The sequence below is a fragment of the Balaenoptera acutorostrata genome, chromosome 16 (assembly GCF_949987535.1).
Source record: "Balaenoptera acutorostrata chromosome 16, mBalAcu1.1, whole genome shotgun sequence".
Taxonomy (NCBI): domain Eukaryota; kingdom Metazoa; phylum Chordata; class Mammalia; order Artiodactyla; family Balaenopteridae; genus Balaenoptera; species Balaenoptera acutorostrata.
Genome location: NC_080079.1, coordinates 34,834,144 through 34,855,324, shown reverse-complemented (window position 1 = coordinate 34,855,324; position 21,181 = coordinate 34,834,144). Strand labels below are relative to the sequence as shown.

At 36.2% G+C, this 21,181-nt stretch overlaps 1 protein-coding gene across 8 annotated transcripts in view; it reads left to right on the top strand.

Annotated features, from left to right (window-relative positions):
- Positions 1-21,181, top strand: part of EXOC6 (exocyst complex component 6) — a 215,122-nt gene that overhangs the window by 139,097 nt on the left and 54,844 nt on the right. For 4 of the 8 annotated variants that reach the window (XM_057531068.1, XM_057531070.1, XM_057531067.1 and 1 more), the window contains 2 exons: positions 3,374-3,403; positions 16,152-16,293. The exons of 1 other annotated variant lie outside the window; for it this stretch is intronic. In XM_057531068.1, the coding sequence (XP_057387051.1) occupies positions 3,374-3,403; positions 16,152-16,293 (172 nt within the window). The remainder of the gene's footprint in view (positions 1-3,373; positions 3,404-16,151; positions 16,294-21,181) is intronic. 3 more of the 8 variants (XM_057531071.1, XM_057531072.1, XM_057531069.1) reach the window with 1 other exon arrangement.

The following is a 21,181-nucleotide window of genomic DNA, read 5'->3' as shown; positions in this document are numbered from 1 at the left end:
AATTCAGTGCAGGAAAATTCTCTTTTATTATTTTTTAGATAATTTTCTTCCCCCTACTTTTCTGTTCTCTCTTTCTTGGACTCTCATTAACTAGATTGGTCTTCTATATCTATTATCCTTTCCTTCCTTTCCTATCTCTTTATCATTTTTTGTTCCCTGTTTTGGGAGAATTTCTAAATTCTATTTTCAGTACTTATAGAGAATATTTTAGTAGTTGTATTTTTTAATTTTTAAGGAATCACTTCTGTTTTAAAAGTGTTCCTTTTTCCTAGAATACTGTTCTCTCTCTTTTTTTTTAATGGATATATCTTTCAAATCTCCCTGAGATATTAGAGGGTTTTTTAAAGAAGGTATTTTCTGTTTCTTGAATTATCTCTATTACCCTCGAATAGGCTTTTTGTTTCTTTGTTTTTCTCATTCTCTTTTAACAAAGAGGACCTGGAATGCTGATATAGGTTTACTCTGCTACTGTATAAATACCCTATTTTTTAATATATTTTTTTTCCCCTTAGTAGGAATCTGACTGGAATTTTTTTTTAATTTGGGAGGCATTTTGCCTAGGATTCTTCACCTTAGAGTGAGCAGGTATGGAGCTATCCATGAGATTGTGGTTTCCTCTCTTCAGGGCTGACTTCATGGATGTGTAACCTGTGCTGTTGCACGGGGTCCCGAGCTTAGAAGGGTCCTGCAGGTGGGTTGGTCCTCTGCTGGCGTCTTGAAATTCTTAATAATTTTTGAACAAGGGACCCCACATTTCCATTTTGCACTGAGCTCCACAAGTTGTGTAGCCTTCTCTGCCTCTCTTTCCATTGTCATGACACTGTGCCAGATGAGGAGGGCTTTTTCCCCCCTCCCTCCTTCCTGCTCTCTCTCTTTCCACCTATACCAGGAGCCTCAACTCTCCCCTTAAAAGTTCTCTCATTATGGAAAATGCTTGTGCTCTGTAGTTAGGGGATCACTGGCACAGTTGTTCCAGAAATCTTCAGTTACTTTCCCTGTTTTCTGTCCCATTTCTTATTTCTGTCCTCTCTCATATGCACAGCTGGACCTCTAATGCACACCTGACTCCCAGCTCCACTGTAGTTCCCTGGTAGCATATAATGGGCAGTTGCTTTCTCTTCTCTATTTAATCTGCTTTCTGTCTTCTAGAAAATATCCCTTGATGAATTCCTCCATACAACTTCATTTTCTCTGTTGTTAAATATTTTATTCCATTTTGTAATTCTGTGCTTTTTGTATCACTTATATCTCAGGATCAATGGGAAGCAAACACATAAACTTAGTCTACCATCTTGATTTTGAACAACTTGTTTCCTTCTCTTTGAAATAAAGTGATTGGATGAGTTCATCTCTAAGGTCCCCATATCTAAAATTTGTTATTAAGTGTTATACAGGTGTAAAGTCCCAACCTAAACTTAGATTTATTCATTCTGGCACCTTATTTTCTCATTTAGCTCTTCCCTTTTATGTTCTTTGGTTCATACTTTTTTCCTGAGTTAAGTATATAGATGCACATGTCCTTTGACTTCACTGAAAACTGCTAAGGAGAACTTTAATAGTCAGTAGTACAATCACAGGCTTTAATCACCCTTTTATGTGACACAAGAAAGAATTGTATTAAAAAGACAAAAAAGGTTGTATTTTAAAAATTGTGACATAGGTAGCGTTGAATACATTTTAGTGCTTTCCTTATCAAATGAAAACATAACCATATATTTATTGTATATATATGCTTACAAATTGTTTTTTCTTATTGGTATATTAATTTTTAAATAATAATGATAATGTATAATATTGATCTGATGATTTATTGACTATAACATACAAAAATTGTATAATGTGAACAATGATGAAAACATCACAAGTCTTATGACTTACATGGTGTTTATGTGTTAAATGTTGTTTACTGACTTTTATTGACTGAGTTACTAAATCTTAGCTAAATTTCATCTTGACTCTTTGACTTTTATATCTCACATACAATTTTATACCTTTACATACAATTTGAAAGATTTTGGGAAAAATAGTTGAATAAAATAACTGTGGTGATGGGATAATTTTACTATTCCAAAGAAAATTTACTGGAAGTTAAATCTAGAAAGGACTTAGAGATTATCTAGAGTCTAGTCCAGTCTTCCAGAAGAATGAATTGTCTGGCTAACACAGCTGCCAGCCCACTGCTTACTGGGGTTAATTACAATAATCTGCCTGGCTAGTTAAGTGTCTTCTTCCTCCATTTCTGCTTATGGTTTCTCCTTTACTCATTGTATGTTTGGCAAAGAGGACAACTTCCCATATGGAGGGCCACCTTTGGTGTAGGCTATACCAGATGTTCAACTGCCACTAATAAATAGATTTTGAGTTTCATTGACCTAATATAATAAGGTTAAATCCATGTTTCTGGGTAAATATCTTTTTCTAAAAAAAAAAAAGTAGTGCTTAAATATTACATGGTTTGTTACTGGAATTTGAAAAGTAAATTAGATCATTTAAAAAACAGTATTTTAAGGCTCCTTAAACTTAATTTTATTAATCATTATTATTTTAAGGAATTAATATTTAACTAATTTAGTTCTTAATATCTTAAAAGAATAAGCCAGTACCATGTATTTAGTACAAAACTTCAGCAGGGGCTGATATGTATTTAAATTGAGACCAATGATTTGGTTTTTGCTTTGACTTGTCACTTCTTAGGGGAGAAAATATATTTAAATGCTTAATTGTAAGATGATTTAGTGTGCCATCTTTCCTTGAGTAATTTATTTTAAGCTGCATTAGCAGAGTATGTGGAAGCATAGTGGCTTATCCTTTCTAAGCATCTTCAGAGTCATTTATTAAGTATAATTTTCTATGTGTAAAGAAATAGACATTTTATTTCTTTTTGTATTAAAATCACTTGGGAGAGATACTTGTTAAAAATTCAGATTCCAGTGCTTGCCTCTAGACCTAACTGAACCAAAATTTCTGGAGCTTAGAAATCTACCTTTTTTTGCTTAAAATTTGAGAATAACTGTTCTCCAGGAAAGAACGCTTTCAATGGGCTGGTGTTTTCTAAATTTGCTGGTTCAGCAGACATTTAGTAACTGCTAAAGTTCTCAGTATTTTAATGCTGACTAGACAACGTGATTAGGTAGACAAAAGTTTGGAGGACAATTCATCTTATTAGTGTGGGTGTAAAAACTCACCTGTAAATCTTCAAAATAAAATGATAGTCACATTTATGTGATTAATTAATGCTTTTGAATTATAGCAACACACAGTCAGCTTGCTTGTCTTATAGTGTATTTTGCTTTGCTACTTTAAACACCGCTTCTGTTGTTATTGGAATACATTTTCCTTTTTTATTTGATTGCCTGTCTGGCTTCCTTCTCAGACTAACAGCAATGATCACGCAGCCATGTCGGTAAGTAGATACAAGCTAAAGCTAGCATGCGAATTAGAAAATAATGAATTTTCTGCAGGCTTATTTTTCTCTGCATAGGTGTTTATGGTAAATTCTAATTGTTTTGGCAGTGTTCTTGTTATATTTGTAGTTTTATGGAAACCAAAGTTTGAAGATAATACTAGTAGTTTTGGTGAAGCAGTCAAGATTCTCTGGGACTTGATTGTGAACGTTAATATGATGTGTCTGTGGTGAGGGCAGTGCTTTGGAAAAGCTCTCTGTGGTCACCTCATGCATGACAGGCCACACTTTGGAGATATTTTCCTTATCTGCAAATGAGTTCAATACGAGTGTATAGCCTATAGATTTTTGTGAGGGTTAAATGAGGTAGTATAACGTGAAATGTTTAGAAAAGTGCCTGGCATAAAATAAACACTCAAAAAATATTAGTTGTTATTATTACTTGTTTGTAAGACTATGCTTTTCCTGAATGCTTTTTCTCTACAACACTTACCCAAACTCTGCTCGTAGAAATCCCACTCAGTGCATAACACAGTGTGGTTCATGACCCAGTGCAAATGTTTCTTTTTCACTCTGAGCCTAGTATTGTTCTCCTGAATTGCCTTAGCTTCTACCCTGTTTTAATGGCTTCATCACATTTTGCTTTTTATTGTATTTGTTCATCCTTTCCACCTCCAATTATAAGCTCTTGACGGCCAAAATAAGAACTCAAATGTTGTTTGAGTATAGATATCGAAAATTATTCTTATTTTTAAAAAAATCTCATCTAGCATTTGAAAGTTAAATGTTCCTAACCTATATTTTGTCTGTTCTGTTCTTATTTATATTATCAAAGTTCAAATTTTGATTATTGTATTTATCTTCTAATTAGTCTCTGCCAATAGTCTCTCTTTATTGCAGTTCATCCTACATATCAAAACCAGATAATCCTTTCCAAAGCACAGTTTAATCTTATTTTCTGTATTCAAAAACTTCAGGGTCTCTCACTTATCTACTGAATTAAGTAAAAATTCCACAGGCTAACAAATAAATGATCTCAGCCTCTTTCTGATGCATTTCTGTCCATGATTCAACAAGGGCATTTAAAGTGGAAAATTCACTGTGTCCTGGATCTAGCTTCAATTTTCTACCTGGTCTTCATTTATAACTGTAAAAATCTTGGATCTCTTCCAAAAGACATCTTTAATGTTACCTCTTTCATGAAACTTTTGCTAATTCTGTTTAACCATACGTTGATACTTTGTGCCACTTTCATGGTACTATTTATATTTTGTCTTGTACTGTGGTTGTAGACTTGCCTTCTTTCTGCTATTGGAATTTAATCTGTTTATGTTAGGAACTATATCTACTCATCATTGTATCTTCTATAGCACCTAAGCAGTGTCTTACATAGAGTAAGTGCTTGATAAGTATTTTTTAAAGTTAATATGAGAGAAATAGTGAAGAAATGGACTACTATAAAAGTCATTTTCTTTTTTTTTTTAAATTTATTAATTTTATTTATTTATTTTTGACTGTGTTGGGTCTTCGTTGCTGTGTGCGGGCTTTTCTCTAGTTGTGGTGAGCAGGGGCTACTCTTCGTTGTGGTGCGTGGGCTTCTCATTGTGGTGGCTTCTCTTGTTGTGAAGCACGGGCTCTAGGTGCGTGGGCTTCAGTAGTTGTGGCACATGGGCTTCAGTAGTTGTGGCTCTTGGGCTCTAGAGTGTAGGCTGAGTAGTTGTGGTGCACGGGCTTAGTTGCTTCGTGGCATGTGGGATCTTCCCGGACTAGGGCTCAAACCCGTGTCCCCTGCATTGGCAGGCGGATTCTTAACCACTGCGCTACCAGGGAAGCCCAAAAGTCATTTTCTTATATGTTTAAAAAGTGTGAAAAGTATACTGCAGGGAGTTCCCTGGTGGCCTAGTGGTTAGGATTCCGGGCTTTCACTGCCAGGGCCCGGGTTCAGTCCCTGGTCGGGGAACTGAGATCCTGCAAGCTGTGCGGCACAGCCAAGAAAAAAAAAAGTACCCTGCAAAAATCAGAATTTTTGAATCAAGAAATTTATTTGTCAAATATAGAATACTTTCTAGTTTTGAAGAGAAAGTTTGCAGACTATTATTTACAGACAGTAATTTAGAAAATGTCTATATGAGTGTGATTTAGTAAAGGTGTTATCAGTACTGATTAGAAATATTTGAAAGAATAATATAATAATTCAGATCACAACTCTCTAGATACAACTATAAATTTTGAAGAGTGATTAAAATAAAATAAAAGAACCTACAGCACCAAAATAACTGTTGCAAGTTGCCAACACTAAGGACAAACACTTTGACTCATGGGAGAGACAGATGCTCATGCTTTCACTTGACCTTTTTGCTCATTAAATGAATGTAGTAGTTGTTAAGTACTTATTAAGCATGCTAACAGGTTTCCTGCAGATAGACCATATGCATATTCAAAACGCAGAAGTGATACTAACCCTGCCATCCAAAAAAAAACCCTCAAATTGTTTCTTGTCCTGTATTTAAGAAGGAGGGATAGATTTTGGGATCAGTTTTAGATAAACATTCATGAGAAATTTAGAAAGATTTGGCACTTGAATGTCCAGTGTTTTGAAAAAGTTACTTATATGAGATAATTCTTTCTGTGGTGATAAATGAGGTATTTCTATGACACATTTTGATATTCATTTCCATACATTTATAATAAGTTACTTCCAAGTACACAGAAATCAACAAGAGCAAACCATTGACAGTATATCAGTGCATTGGAGAGAGATAACTTTGAGAGAAAATGTAAATGAAAAAGTTGAAAACAGTCAAAGCCCACTATTAGAATTTATATTTTTTCTTAAGCTTTTTCATAATGTAATAAAACAGGTAAGTTGTTTTCACTGCTGGAAGTTAATTGCAAAAAAAAAGAAGCTTGCTTTTTAGTTGAAAATGAACATACTTGAATCTTATAACTTTCATCCTTTTAGGTATTAAGTTGCTGTCTCTATTAGCTAAATGCTGACTAATCTTGGTGAGAAATTTAATTTCATGAGTTTGTAAGTCTTATGTGTGTATGTAGCATAGCATACTTAAATATTTCCCTGCTGTCAAAGGTCGTAGAAAACGGTATTTTGAATTGCTCTTAATCAGGGCATATTGGAAGAAGTAGTAATAGAAGGCTTTTAGAAGGAAACAGCATGGGAGTTTTAGTAGGAAGCCAGCGGGCTAGGAGAGAACTACAAGAACGACCTGTAACAGATCAGGGAGATATAAACAGAAATAAGTAAAGTGGACTCTGGGACTTCCCTGGTGGTCCAGTGGGTAAGACTCTGCTCTTCCAGTTCAGGGGGCCTGGGTTTGATTCCTGGTCAGGGAACTAGATTCTGCATGCCGCAACTAAGAGCTCGCATGCCGCAACAAAGAGTCCACATGCTGCAACTAAGAGTGTGCATGCAGCAACTAAGAGCCTGTGCGGCCAAAATAAATAAATAAATAAATAATTTAAAATAATAATAATAATAAAAAATAAAGTGGACTCTTCCCAGCCTATACAAATACACACAGTATTAGTACATACATGCGTGTGCACACTTAAAAATATCCTATAACTTTACTCTTTAACGGCTGTAGATGAAATAAACTACACCATTGATGCAGGCTTTATGAGCAAAGGATCATTTTGAACAGGAAGATTTAGTATTAAAAACAAATGAAAATGTACCATCTAGCAGTTTTACTACCAGATGGCAGCAGAGAATTCATGTTTAGAAAGTTACTTGAATTTTTGCAGATAGGAATAAGTTCTAGTAATGCAAATGTTATCTTTCCCTTTAACCTGTATTACACAATAGAAAGAAAAAAATAGAAGATAGTTCTCTCCCCCCCACGCCTCCCCCCCGAGTTAAATAGGCAAAAGTCGAGATGGGGGAGGAAAAGAGACTAAAATATGTGGATAAGAGATTGTTTGAGTTGGAATTTATGTTTTATTGTGAGCAGATGAAGATAGCGAAAAGGAGGTCAGATCCCCTGGAGAGAAAGGAGATGGTAGGGAAAGATGTTGGAGTCAGAAGTTTCCTGTGCAAGCCAGGGTCTGGTGAGGCTAAAGAGCCCCTACTTTTTTTTTTCTTCCCTGTACGGAACAGACAGGAATGGATAAGGGTGAGGATAGAGCTGATGGGAGAGGTAGAACTGCTTTGGTGAATTCATATTTACAGAATGTTTGCAGGTCAGGTAGAGAAGACAAAATGCAACAGGCCAAGATGCTGATACATACTCATAAAAAGCTTATGCAAGATACTGTAATACAAAAAGTAAAGAGATTAGACTTTGCAGAGTAAAGTCCCAACAGAGGTGCATGTTTAGATGAATATTGCACATAGGGGAGGAATTCAGAAGATAAGCAACAACATTTTAATCACTTCATTTTCTTTCATTCAGGAGACTTTAAGCCTGGTAGGGAAGCTGTCATGTTTTAAATCTTTCTACCTCTTATGGAAATTGGTGTGGTAGATGGTAGCATTGAGATTTAAAGCCTTTGTCTGTTTGGAAACAAGAGGGGGGCAGTTGACCTACTTATTTTTCACTCTCAGGGTATTGTTGAATGTCATTTGCAAGATTGTCTTTAGAAAAAAAAAGGTAAGTAGATAACTTACCTTGTTTGCTCCCTGCTCCTGAAACTGAGCGGGGCCCTGTGAGGCTCCCGGTCATGGAGGCCTCTTTTTTTTGTCCCCCATTTCTTGTAGGCAAGACTCCAGCCTCCATGACCTTGCCTGAGTTCCAAAGGGCAGATTTTGAACAGTTGCTAATCAAGGAAGGAGCAGCCAAGAAACCACCTGAGGCCAGATTATAGGGACCAGAGAAGCTCATCAAGATTAGGAGACCACCTGAGACCCTGCACACACCCTAGTCTTGTCAGCAGCCCCACCCTTTGGAAGCATTGTTATAAAACTCCTTATCAAATCCTCCTGGGTTGGGACACATAGTTTTTCAAGGCAGGAGACTGCTGTGTCCCCCTTTGGCTGGCAAAGTATTGATAATAAAGCTATCCTTTTCTCCTTCACCCAAAACTCTGTCCCCGAGATTTGGTTCAGCACCGGTGTACAGAGAAGCTGAGCTTTCGGCATCACTCGTTTGTATGAGTTTTGTTTTGTTTTAATATGTATCCTCCCCTCACATGATACATTTCCCTGACTCTTTTAAACTCCTATCCCAGGTACCCCCTCAACTGGAAGTGACTCTAACAGTATTTACCCCAGCCACATTCCCACAATCTAGGATTTAGCCCAGTGAAGTTACTTGTTCAAAAAGCCCTTAACATTCTGGATGAGTATACCCAAAACCTCTGAAAATTCCCAACTATGAGAATACTGCTGTGCCATGTAATTTCTTTCAGAAATGGTATAAAATATAATTGAAAACTGTAGACCTTAGCGAGAGTTAACTTTATCCATGTCAGCTAACAGAAGACAGCAAAGCCACATTGACTTGGGGAGGTTGGGACTTTGACTGCATTCAGTCTGAGGGGTTCCTCCCTGCCCAATACCCATTTCACAGAGCAAGTAGTTCAAATGTGTGCCTCAGCAAATGAAGCCCTACTTGTACTGGATTCTCAGAGTCATTCTTAGAAGATTGAAACCTAAACATAAATCCTTGAATGACAAAGGCCTGCTCTGTGCTGTTGATATATACATGGCTATGTTTATAATATATCAGCCACCTCTTGGCTTGGGTGACATTTGTCCGTTTTACTACTGATCATGTGGAAATGAAACTGTGTAACTCAGGTTGGGACTTGAACCCACGGGCCAGGACTTGAACCTGGCCAAAACCCAGATTGGGACTTGAACCCACGGTCTTTTAACTGAGATCACATGCCTGATCTCAGGACTTAATGAAGCTCAGGTTCTTGATGTCTCATCGCAGAAAGAATTCAGTGAGAGACAAAGTGATAGGTAAGAAGTGATTTATTAGAGAGAAACACGCTCCACAGACAGAGTGTGGGCCATCTCAGAAGGTAAGAAAGGTACCAGGGTATGGGGTTGTCAGTTCTTATAGGGGTGGGTAATTTCATAGGCTAATGAGTGGGAAGAGTATTATAGCTATTTTGGGGAGGGGGTGGGGATTTCCAGGAATTGGGCCACCACCCACTTTTTGACCCTTATGGTAGGCCTTGGAACTGTCATGGCGCCTGTGGGTGTGTCATTTAGCTTGCTCATGTGTTACAGTGAGCGTATACTGAGGCTCAAGGTCTAGTAGAAGTTGACTGGTCCACCATCTTGGACCTAGTTGGTTCTAATCAGTTTATGTCGTGTCCTTGGGCTCTGTCATTCTTTTAAAGGTTGTGCCCTGCCCCCTTCCCTCCTGTTTCAGAAATAATCTATGTTGTCTAACCTGTTAGTGATTCTGACAACTTCTTTGTAAATTTTAAGTCATACTAGGGTTGTGAAATAGTACATTTTAATGATTATATTAGCCCTAATACTCTGAGCTGGATGCTTATGTAAAAAAGTGAGGGGCTTCCCTGGTGGCGCAGTAGTTGAGAGTCTGCCTGCCAATGCAGGGGACGCGGGTTCGAGCCCTGGTCTGGGAAGATCCCACATGCTGCAGAGCAAATGGGCCCGTGAGCCACAGTTGCTGAGCCTGCGCATCTGGAGCCTGTGCTCCGCAACAAGAGAGGCCACAATAATGAGAGGCCTGCGCACCGCGATGAAGAGTGGCCCCCACTTGCCACAACTAGAGAAAGCCCTCGCACAGAAACGAAGACCCAACACAGCCATAAATAAATAAATAAATAAACTCAAAAGTTAAAAAAAAAAAAAAAAAAAAAGCTCGTAAACTCAGTGATCAAAAAAAAAAAGTGAGGCTATGACTCTGCTATCACAGAGCTGTTGCTTTGGTAACAGTTTCTGGGATACTTCGGTTTTTCAGTCTTAATTCTTGTGGCTTGACCGTAGTATTCAGTCACCATGTGGAAACTTCTCTTGCATTTCTTACATTTGCCAAGTGAGAAAGTTATAGGGTCTTGATATTTTATTGCTTCCCTACTTAAACATGTACCTAATTGCCCAATTTGCTGTTATCAAGTAGATTTAAGAGGTAGGAAAAATCTTTCAGTTCCTACATAGTACAAACTAGCTCCCTCTTTGTGCTATTTCGGACAAGAGTGCATGCAGCTTTTACCATTTTATCCAGATTTCTGGTATAATCAGTAGCTTCAAAACCTTGACCTCTTCTAGACTTTCACTGCTCTACTTGTCCTTGCATTCTCTTTCTTCCCATTAAAGTTAGGAGCAGTTTGAAGATGTCATGGGACTGCCATGACAGCAACAATGATACTTGCAGAAAGCTAAAAATCTGGGTGTTACATGTCATCAAAGGCCACATTCAAAAGATTGTTTAAAAAAAAGAAAAAGGCCACCAAAGTTTGATGAGACCTATGGTTGGGATAAGGAAGCTGGGATAAGGCATGAAATAGAAATGTGCCATATATTACAAGCGTCCTGAAGTTTTCCAAGTTTGGGGAATTTTTTTCCAACCTTGCGATACTTCTATTTTATTTAATCCGTGTGTGTGTGTGTGTGTGTGTGTGTCCCGAGAGCAAGCCTTTATGTTATGTGTTGTATCCTTACGATTGAGAATTGTTTAGAGGAGAAAAGCCTAAAAGGGGAAAAAGGGAATTCATAATTGACTTTGGGAATTGTGGTTAACTGATGTGATAACCAGTTCTGTGGGGTCTAGAGCTACTTAGATGAGGGCAGAGAGAGTATGAGAGGAATAGAGAGGTGTAAAGGAGGTATTTTAGAGAACGTTAGGGGTGTTGGAATAAGTATATTTTGATAGACCTATGAATTTTGGGGGCATAATCTCAAAACTGTGTCTTCAAGATAGTGTTAAAGTTATTATTAAAACTCACTAAAGGAATTCATCTTGATATTTAAACCTTTATAACTCATCTGTTCTGTAGTATTGGGAATCGGAGACATTTCAGTTTTATATAGAGTCTTCAGCCAGAAAATAGATTAAAACATAACTTACTAGGTATAGGAATCTTTGTGCATTTGTGAAATCACCTTGGAGATATTTTCATGTTTTAGGTATTTTTTTCCTGATTTAATAACATTCTTTACATTTGAGTAAATGTAGTTTCATATAGTAAAATTTAAATTAGTGATTCTTATGTAAAAGAGAAAGAAGAAGAATAGATTTCTTAAAATGTCTACTTTTCAACTAGGCATCATTTTTCAATTAAGAATTTATTTCTAATTTTAATGTTTACTCCATATTTGATGAAAGACTTCACTCTTTTGGACTATGTGTTTTAAAAGGCTAAAAATTGTAGCTCTTTAGGAGACTGACCAATTCATCAAAATACTTCTTTTCGTCTTTTGTCTTCCCTCCGAAAAGGCTATTTCATAGTCTCATAACTGAAATTCATGAAGCAAACTGAGAGGCAGTAAGTTTGAATAATATAGCAGTATTTTACTATTTTTATTTAACTAACTTTAAAAATTAATAACAACTTTAAAAAGCCACATAGAATCAGAATTAATAAATTTGCTTATCAATGTTAGATTTAATATTCAAATTGACCATGATTTTATTTGTTTTCCAGTTTTTCCTGACAAGAGTTACATAACCTTTTAAAACAAAACCTGTTATCAATTTAAAGATTAATAAATACAGCACATAATATTTCTGAGTCTATATTTTTTTAACTTAAATAAAAAGTAGCTTTTTGTGCCAAGTTGATCTTTTGTGGGGGTATAAATAAAGGAAAGTGGATTCTCCGGGGATCATTAAGGAAAGTAGACCAACCCAGAAAGAATGGTTGTGATTTCAAGAGTACATTTTTATGTTAAATGTATTTGAGAGAATGAAAGCAGCATTGAAAAATGCTTTCAAATAAGTACTATTGAAATCAAACCTTCCTTCTTTATTAGGCCTTTGAAATAAGAGAATGGTGAGACAAATGAAAACTTCAAATGAAAATTTAAATGTGTCAAATTAGTTTTTAAGTATTCTACATTTCTCCTACTATTATATGAGAGTAGATCTATCAAAACATTACTTTGAAACCAAAACAGTTTTGAGCTATAATCTAATAAAATGTGTTGTATTTTTGTTACCATGTCATTTTACGACGTTTCAAAGGAAGCAGAGTATCTTTAGCCTAATCTATAATAGTAAATTATTTTGAAAATTTGGCTTGACATACAAACAGATGTGTTTTCTTGATTCCTTTTAAACTGAGGATTGGTGGTTTGTGGTTTATTGTTCCTGTGATTGGCATTAAAAGCCTTATTTCACAGCTTGCAGTGAGGGACTATTGGGTAAAGAGTGTCTGTGTTCCACAAACTAAATTCAAAAACTGTCAATCAAGGTCTCACATAGGTTACTTAGAGAATGAGTTTTCTTACTGATTTCACCAAATGTCACCTCATGCTGTCTTTGATTGGCACAGCCTGGCAGGGAGGATGGATGAATCTGTCACCGACCGGTTAATTGTGTTGCTGGTCTCAGTCTGACATTAGGTCTTTGACTCTTAAGTGGCTCAATACAAAACAAATTAGCAGATTGTAGTCATATTTCTCATTCTATATGCTTTGACTTTGTTGAATGCAGTCCATAAATCATATTGACTGACACACAAGTAAATGATGAAAGCTGCTTTTGAGACACGGATCTAGAAAGCAGCGCTGTGAAGGTGCCATGGAAGGATGCATATGGTTGACCCTCTGGGAATTTCCTAGGAGCCAAATGTCTCTTTACCACAATTGTTCTTAGAAGAAAAGCTTTCGAGTAATGCAAAAAGGATCTAATATGTCAGCAGATTCTCTTTTACAAGTTCCTTTGAAATATAAGAAGTTTGTCCAAGGGTTTTCTCTCTTTACAAGTTGTTTTTCAGCAAAATGTTAGATCAGGGTAAAAAAGTAGTTACTTTTAAAAGTTTGGCAGGTGTTTTTACTTATTTACTGAAATTTATGTTGTTAAAAGAGGAGAATGTTAATAATAGTTGCAATTAATTTTTCAGATGAGGACAGCAGAAATTTCTAGGTGCCTGATATTAAATGCGCTGTGTTTTCTCAGTCACTTCACTTAATTATTTTGGCTTTGTTTGTTGTAATGTTAAAAACCAGAGCATCTCTAATGAAAAAGGCTAGTTTTTAAAGATAGTTGTAAAAGTACTTAGATTATTTTTGTTCTAGAAAGTGATACAGTATTAAAAGGATCAACAATAATAGCAAAATAGTGTTCAGAAAGGGGTGTTTTGCTTATACAAAAGTGTACCAAGGGCTACAGGCATCAAAAATGAATTGCCAGAGATGTTTTTGGGATGTGCAAGTTTCTGGAACATTGAAATTTTCTGTCTCAAAATAAGTAATAGATAAAATTTAAGAATATTTGTTCACATTTTATAGTCAGGAAGTAGACATTTAAAAAAGTATAATCTTATAGAATATAACTTTAAATATTTAAAGGATTTGAACCTTTGATATTAATTTTGAGCTACAAAAAAAGGAAGAATTTTTCATTTGAATATTTTACAAATATTTTAAACTTCTATCTTTGAGAACAATAAGCCTGTATTTAATATGCATAATCAAAGGAAATTTTATATTAAGATTTTATTATTACATATGTTATTTAAACAAAAAGCTAAACGTGTGTGTGTGTGCGCGCGTGTGTGCATGCGCACACACATATGTTTTCATTACCTATATCCTCCAAATTTATGGAATAGCCTGAATTTTTGTACTAGTACCATCATTTTGGCTCCAGTACTATTGCTACATAGTCATTTGTAGCATCTGAACCTGTGTTAAAATTTAAAGATCACCTTAAAATAATACCACTAACATTATGTAATGTGATTGTTTATGAAATGAATGTAAAAATAATTGTTTTGGCAATTTATTAATCTGCTTTTGCAGTTAGTACATTATAGTGGCAACATAAGTAGGACATGGAGCTGATTTGATGGAGAAGTACATTAAACTAAAATGCACTAGTTGTTCCATTTGGTCAAAATGACATTTCCATTAACTATTCTCAAGCCTGTTACAATGTAATTAAATTACATGCCATTGATTTCTTCTTTTTCTGTCTCCCTCCTGCCCCTCATTCATATTGATATTATTCTGCTTGGGGAATGGAGCTGCATGTCTCCTAGACTAATTCCTCTTGGGTTTGGGGGGTCTTGAAGCATGCTGGGTTTTGCATTGTTTGTTACATTCCTTTTTGGCAGTTCATCAGTATCTGTCAAATATATTGTTTGCATCAGCTTTTATCTCTAAAGTTTTTGATTTAGATATTGGCATTCCATTTCAGATGCACAGTTTTTCCACTGCGCATAGTGTCTAAATGCTGAAGACTCATAAAAGATTCATAAAAGTTGCTTGTTTCTAGTCTGACTTTAAATGTGTAATTTAATGAACAGCTGTTCTAGTAAACTTGAAAATATGTTTGTTCTTACTTTTCTAACAGATCAACCCTATGTAAACATTTTTGCATCTATTATAGCATTTATGTTTGGAAGATTTTCATGATTTTGTAGCTTTATTGGCCTTTGTGATAAGTAGGAAAAAAATATAATTATCAAATATCACTGGGTAAATATTTGTTAATGAGAATGAGGCAAAACACAGCACATCTTCCAAATGTCATTATTTCTAACCCTGTTCCTAGATCTTTGAATCCTATCATGGGAGTCAATCCATCACCAAATCACATACTTGTGGTTTGGAGATAGCCATACTAGGAGCAGCATTACACTGGAAAACTTTACCTAAAATAGTTTTTGTAATATTTTCTTTTAAACTTTTAGTTGAAATAAAAAGCCTGCTTAGAAGAACAATTTATACTAAAAGCAATATTATATTGTGGTCCCTGTAATCTAGAGGCTAAACATTTAAAATTATTTTTTATCATTTTAAAGAAGATATAGCTTGAATCAAGGCTGTCAGTCAAAATTCATGTAGAGTTTTAGGAGCTTATTATAGTAGAAAATATAATGATATATATACTAAAAGACAACCACAAGTATTTATAGCTCACTTAACTACATATTTCTAAATTATCAGATGATTTTAAAACTTAATTTCTAAAACTAAATGAAGATCTGTAGATGACTGTGAAATCATATTGATATGCAAGCTTCTTTTTTTCCCTCCTAATTGAAGCTGTGCTACAAACTAATGTTCCTATTAGAAGTAAGGACTTAATGACTCAAAGTATATTTTATAAAGTATATTTTATATATTACATACATATCAAAGTATATATTATAAAGCATATTAGGTATATAGTTTCAATTTAATAAATTACACTATTAACTTCTTTAATTCTTGGCTTGGTTAATTCTATAAAGGAAAGCTTAAAGAGCATTATATGAATAAAATGTTCTGTCAACGTGACAGTTACTTCATGTCACAAATGTCATATTTTAATGTGCATTTTTAAAAATACTTGAGGCATTTCAAGAGATCTGAAATAATAAATAATGGGTTTTAAACTTGTACTTTAATTTTTCTGCATGCAGTTAGAGCTTTAATGATATTTATATCCTGAGAAGGACAAGTCAACAGAATATTACTTTCAATTCCTATGCTAAAAGGCAGCCACTCAGAATACAGAAAGAGAAAGGCCAATAATTACTATTCTACCAAAAAAAAAACAACAAAAAAATGCCATGTATATAAATTTTGTGATACACGATGATATATTTATATGTTTGTTTGTTTGTTTATTTTTTGGTTTGGATATTTGTATAACAGGGGAAGGTTGCCCAGACTGCTTGCATGTCAGCCTGCCAGCATCTGTCAACATCATTAATGCAGATGCTCCTGGACAGTGAGTTAAAACAGATAAGCATGGGAGCCGTTCAGCAATTTAACTTAGATGTCATACAGTGTGAATGTAAGTACCTTATTGGTTAAATCTGATGCATTTCTAAGAATCTATATTTAAATTATATGAAAAAATGGTATATAGTAGGATAGTTCATAAAGGAGGGAAGAGGCCTGATTCAGTTAAACTTTCAGCAGCCTTAGAAGCAACTTCTTTCCAACAAGAGAAAAATATCTCAGTTTCACATTTAGGGCCTCTAGAGCGGGGGTCCCCAACCCCTGGGCCGCGGACCGCTACTGGTCCACGGCCTGTTCAGAACCGGGCCGCACAGCAGGAGGCGAGCGAGCGAAGCTTTATCTGCCGCTCCCCATCGCTCCCATTACCACCTGAGCCATCCACCCCCCCTCACCCCCCACCCCCCTGCCCATGTTAAGGTTGTCTTCCACGAAACCGGTCCCTGGTGCCAAGAAGGTTGGGGACCTCTGCTCTAGAGAGGCACTGAAGTGACAATGCAGACTGGATAATTAAAAAGGTGATTCATTTTTTTTCCTTTATTCCTTCTTTTGGTCATTCTTGTCTTCTTGCCAGGACTCTCCTGAGGTTTGTAGTCAGTGAATGAAATTATTCCAAGTTTGTCATTCTTACTTTCCCGTAAATAACTTTTCAGATACCTGCTAAAGAATAATCTTAGGACCCTGCATTCCAAGTGAAGCTTCTTTTATATTCTGAAATTTTGATTCTCTTTCCCAAAGAATTTCTCAAGATTTTACCTTTACCATTGTTTTTCACTTTATTTTCTTTAGGTGACAAGTTAGCAGATTCCATAATCTAATGTTGACATTAGCCAGTCACCTTCAAAATTGAATGTGCTATCTAGTTATTCGCCTTGTTATATATACTTCTAGATGTAGGTTACCCTTATACAGAACATGAGTTTATGGAACAATTTTTTGCATTACTTTCAAATGACTGGTACACTGATTAAATGATGAAAATCCCTGGTTGACAGTTTAGCCAGGTACCACTGTTGATAAATTGAAAATCAGTGGGGCACAAGAAGGATTATAAAATATTTATTTGGGCAGATTTTGCAATAATATATTCTCTGTGAAAGACGTTAAGAAATTAAATGTCGGTGGCTTGCACCTGAAGAAGGAGTGACAGATTTTTTTTTTTCAACAAGTAAAAAATATTTGTCTGCTTCTGTATGTAAGGCATTCTGCTAGGAAAAACATATTAATATTAAAAAGAATAATTATATAGGCTCTTTGATCAAGATCAATTGTTTATTACACAAAAAAAGAAATGTAAAGTTTTAAAAAACCCACCTATTTACTTCAAAAAAAGAGAAATACTGATCTACAAAGCAAAAGAAAGATAGTTTTTCCCTAGGGAAGAGAAGGATTCATTTTCTTTTCCTAGAAAGCATTTCTAATTTTCTCTAATTAGAAAACGTTTATATATTTCTTTCTCAAAATAAAACTATCATTTACAAAATGATATTTATCTTGTATTTACAAAAAATTTACCAAAAAGCACTTTTAAAAATGTTTCTAACTCAAAGTAATTGTTAATTCATTCTACGAATAATTTGAAACTGATTTCTTAAAGTTCTTTAAAAGCTATCTTACAAAGGAATTCCCTGGCAGTCCAGTGGTTAGGATTCCGCGATTTCATAACAAGGGCCTGGGTTCGATCCCTGGTAGGGACCTAAGATCCCACAAGCTGTGCTGCATGCCAAAAGGAAAAAAAAAAAAGTTGTCTTATGAGATCATTTCAGTATGATAATGCTTATGTAAACATTTTACATAAATATTGCTTGAGGGTGGTTGAGCCCTTTATTGGCATTTGGTTGTGTCTTCTCAATTAGATATTTTTGTTACAAGATGGAAATTACTGTTTGGTTAGGCAGCTTCAGGTACTAGAGCTTTTCTCTGTCCTCTTACCTCTCCATGAAGAGTAAGCCTAACTAACTATACTTAGAGAAAGGCACATAAAACACAAAACTTTGCCTCTCTGTTACATCATAGGACAGTTTCTCCCTTTAGTTACTTATTTGGAGTTACTGAAGGCTCCTTTTAAAATGTTGATGTTTTCTTAAAAGACTAATCTCTTGGAAGAGATTATACCTAAGTATAAGGTATAACTCAGTTAAAGATGTCTGGGGTCAAGTGCAAGAGGAATAAACCCTAGCCTGATGGGGGCCAAGGTTCTGGTACTATAGATATGGAAAGGGAGAAACCAGGACTCAAAGACAAACCACAAAAAATAACTCAGCTTCCTATAAGATTATGGCTGTGGTTGGCTCTGCTCCTTAATTTTTATCAAATATTACTTAATCATTACTTTATACAGTATCACGCATTCAGTACTCACTGAACAAATAAAAATTGACATTACATTTTTTTTTTTCCCCATTGGCCACACCACGAGGCTTGTGGGATCTTAGTTCCCCAACCAAGGATCAAACCCGGGCCCCCGGCATTGGAAGCTCAGAGTCCTAACCACTGGACCACCAGGGAATTCCCTGACATTACATTGTTCATGTTTATTCCACTCTCTTTCTGGTGCAAAAGAATTGTCTACTCCCCAACTCATGACTTTTAGTGATTGATACATAAATCACTTAAAAATGAAACTTAGGGGCTTCCCTCGTGGCGCAGTGGTTGAGAATATGCCTGCCAATGCAGGGGACACGGGTTCGAGCCCTAGTCTGGGAAGATCCCACATGCCGCAGAGCAACTAGGCCCGTGAGCCACAACTACTGAGGCGCGTCTGGAGCCTGTGCTCCACAACGAGAGAGGCCGCGACAGTGAGAGGCCTGCGCACCGCGATGAAGAGTGGCCCCCGCTCGCCGCAACTAGAGAAAGCCCTCACACAGAAACGAAGACCCAACACAACCAAAAATAAATAAATAAATTAATTAATTAAAAAAAAAAAAGAAACTTAGCTTTCTCTAATAATATGTTCAGAGAATTTTAGTTTTCATCCCCCCTTTTTTTTAGCCGCGCCACGCAGCTTGCAAGGGTCTTAGCTCCCTGACCAGGGATCGAACCTGTGCCCCCTGTAAAGGAAGCATGGAGTCCTAACCTCTGGACCGCCAGGGAATTCCCTTCATCCCTATTTTAAATAGTGGCTTTGTTTGTTTTTTAATCTGGAAGAAAGCAATTTTTTAAAATACAAGGTTTATTTTCAGTATTACTGCCGTGTGTATGCTTTCTACATATTGGGGCAGGAAAAGGAGAAGAAAGGGAGACAGGAAAAGGAATTTGGCTAGGTAAGAGGAAGGCTAGAATGTATGGTAAATTTGTGAAGAGAAGGAACCTGGATGCCTTAGGAATCAACTGGGATATGGAGAAAATAGGCAGATAGTTAAGATGTAGAATCCTAAGAACTAAACGATCATTGAGTTTCACCACTCGCCTAGTAGTACATACTCAACATACTCCTACCTTGAAACACACTCTAAAATAACCCTGTCAAGTAGTTGTCCAGCTATTCCTTGAACATTTAATTTGGGAGATTAACTACTCTTCAGAAAATGAGTTTGCATTTAATATATTACTCTGTCAGTTTCTCACATTGAGCTGCAGTTGTTTTCTCTAAACTTCTCCTAATGGACCTAGTTCTGCCTTAGGGCTAGAGTCACCACTAGTCCATATTGTGCCTTTGTGCAAATTAGAAAAGATATTCCCACTGAAGGGAAAAAGTCCTCCAGTGTTGTCCCCTTTCTATGAATTAGAAAAAAGTTTACCCTTTTTCCAGCTGGACACACCCACCAAGGCACATGACTTATCAAGTGAAATGTGAGCTAGATTTCAGCCCTTGTTCCCTCCCCACTCCTCTCCTCAGCCACCTGTGTATAGTAAGCAGTCTGATAACTGCAGGTGGCAGTTCTGCTTAGGGTCATACAGAGAAAACCGAGTCTTCATCCACAAGCCAGTTATGTGAAAACTGCTCTCATATCTTTCTGAATCTTCTGAAGGCCAGAGATAAACAATTCCTCTTACTGTTCTCATGTGATAATGATTTTAGGTCCAAAGCTCTTCTTTGAACAAACTGATTTGACTGCCTTCTGTTTAATGTCTGATACCCAAAGTTGAATACAGAGATACCCAGGTCTGGGAGAACCAGTATAATATGTAGTTGGACTATCAAATGCATTGTTCCATATTTTGTACTTTATTAGTAAAATCCAAACTGTTATTACCTTTTTTGGTTACCAGAGTATACTCTCGAATCATTGAAGCTGTAGCGTTCTAAAATGTCTTTATCTTTCTCTTCTTTTGTGTGTGATTGTCAAGCTTTGTTTTTCTTATACTTGTATGATTAGTTTTTGTTTTAGGATTTTAAGATTATCCCTATTAAATTTTATTTTAAGATTTGTCCCACAGCTAGCCTATTGAGATCTTTTTATATCAAAATTTAATATCATCTGCAGATTTGTAATCATGCTTTTATTTAACAAGGTCATTAGCAAAATGTTGAACAAAACTTGATATCTGCATCCTGATATGTAGTACATCAGTGATTCTCAAAACACGGTTCCCAGATGAGCAGCAACAGTACCATCTGGGAACTTGTTAGCAGTGTGAATTCTTTTTTTATTTTATTTTCTTTATTTTTTTTAGCTGCATTGGGTCTTAGTTGCAGCATGCGGGATCTTTCATTTGTGGCGCACAGGCTTCTCTCTAGTTGTGGCATGCGGTTTTCTCTTCTCTAGTTGTGGCACGTGGGCTCCAGAGCACGTGGGCTCTGTAGTTTGCGGCACTCAGGCTCCCTCATTGATGTGCTCGAGTTCAGTAGTCGTGGCACGCGGGCTTAATTGCCCCGTGGTGTGTGGGATCTTAGTTCCCCGATCAGGGATCAAACCTGCGTCCCTTGCACTGGAAGGTGGATTCTTTACCACTGTACCACCAGGGAAGTCCCAGCAATGTGAATTCTTGAACCCCACCTG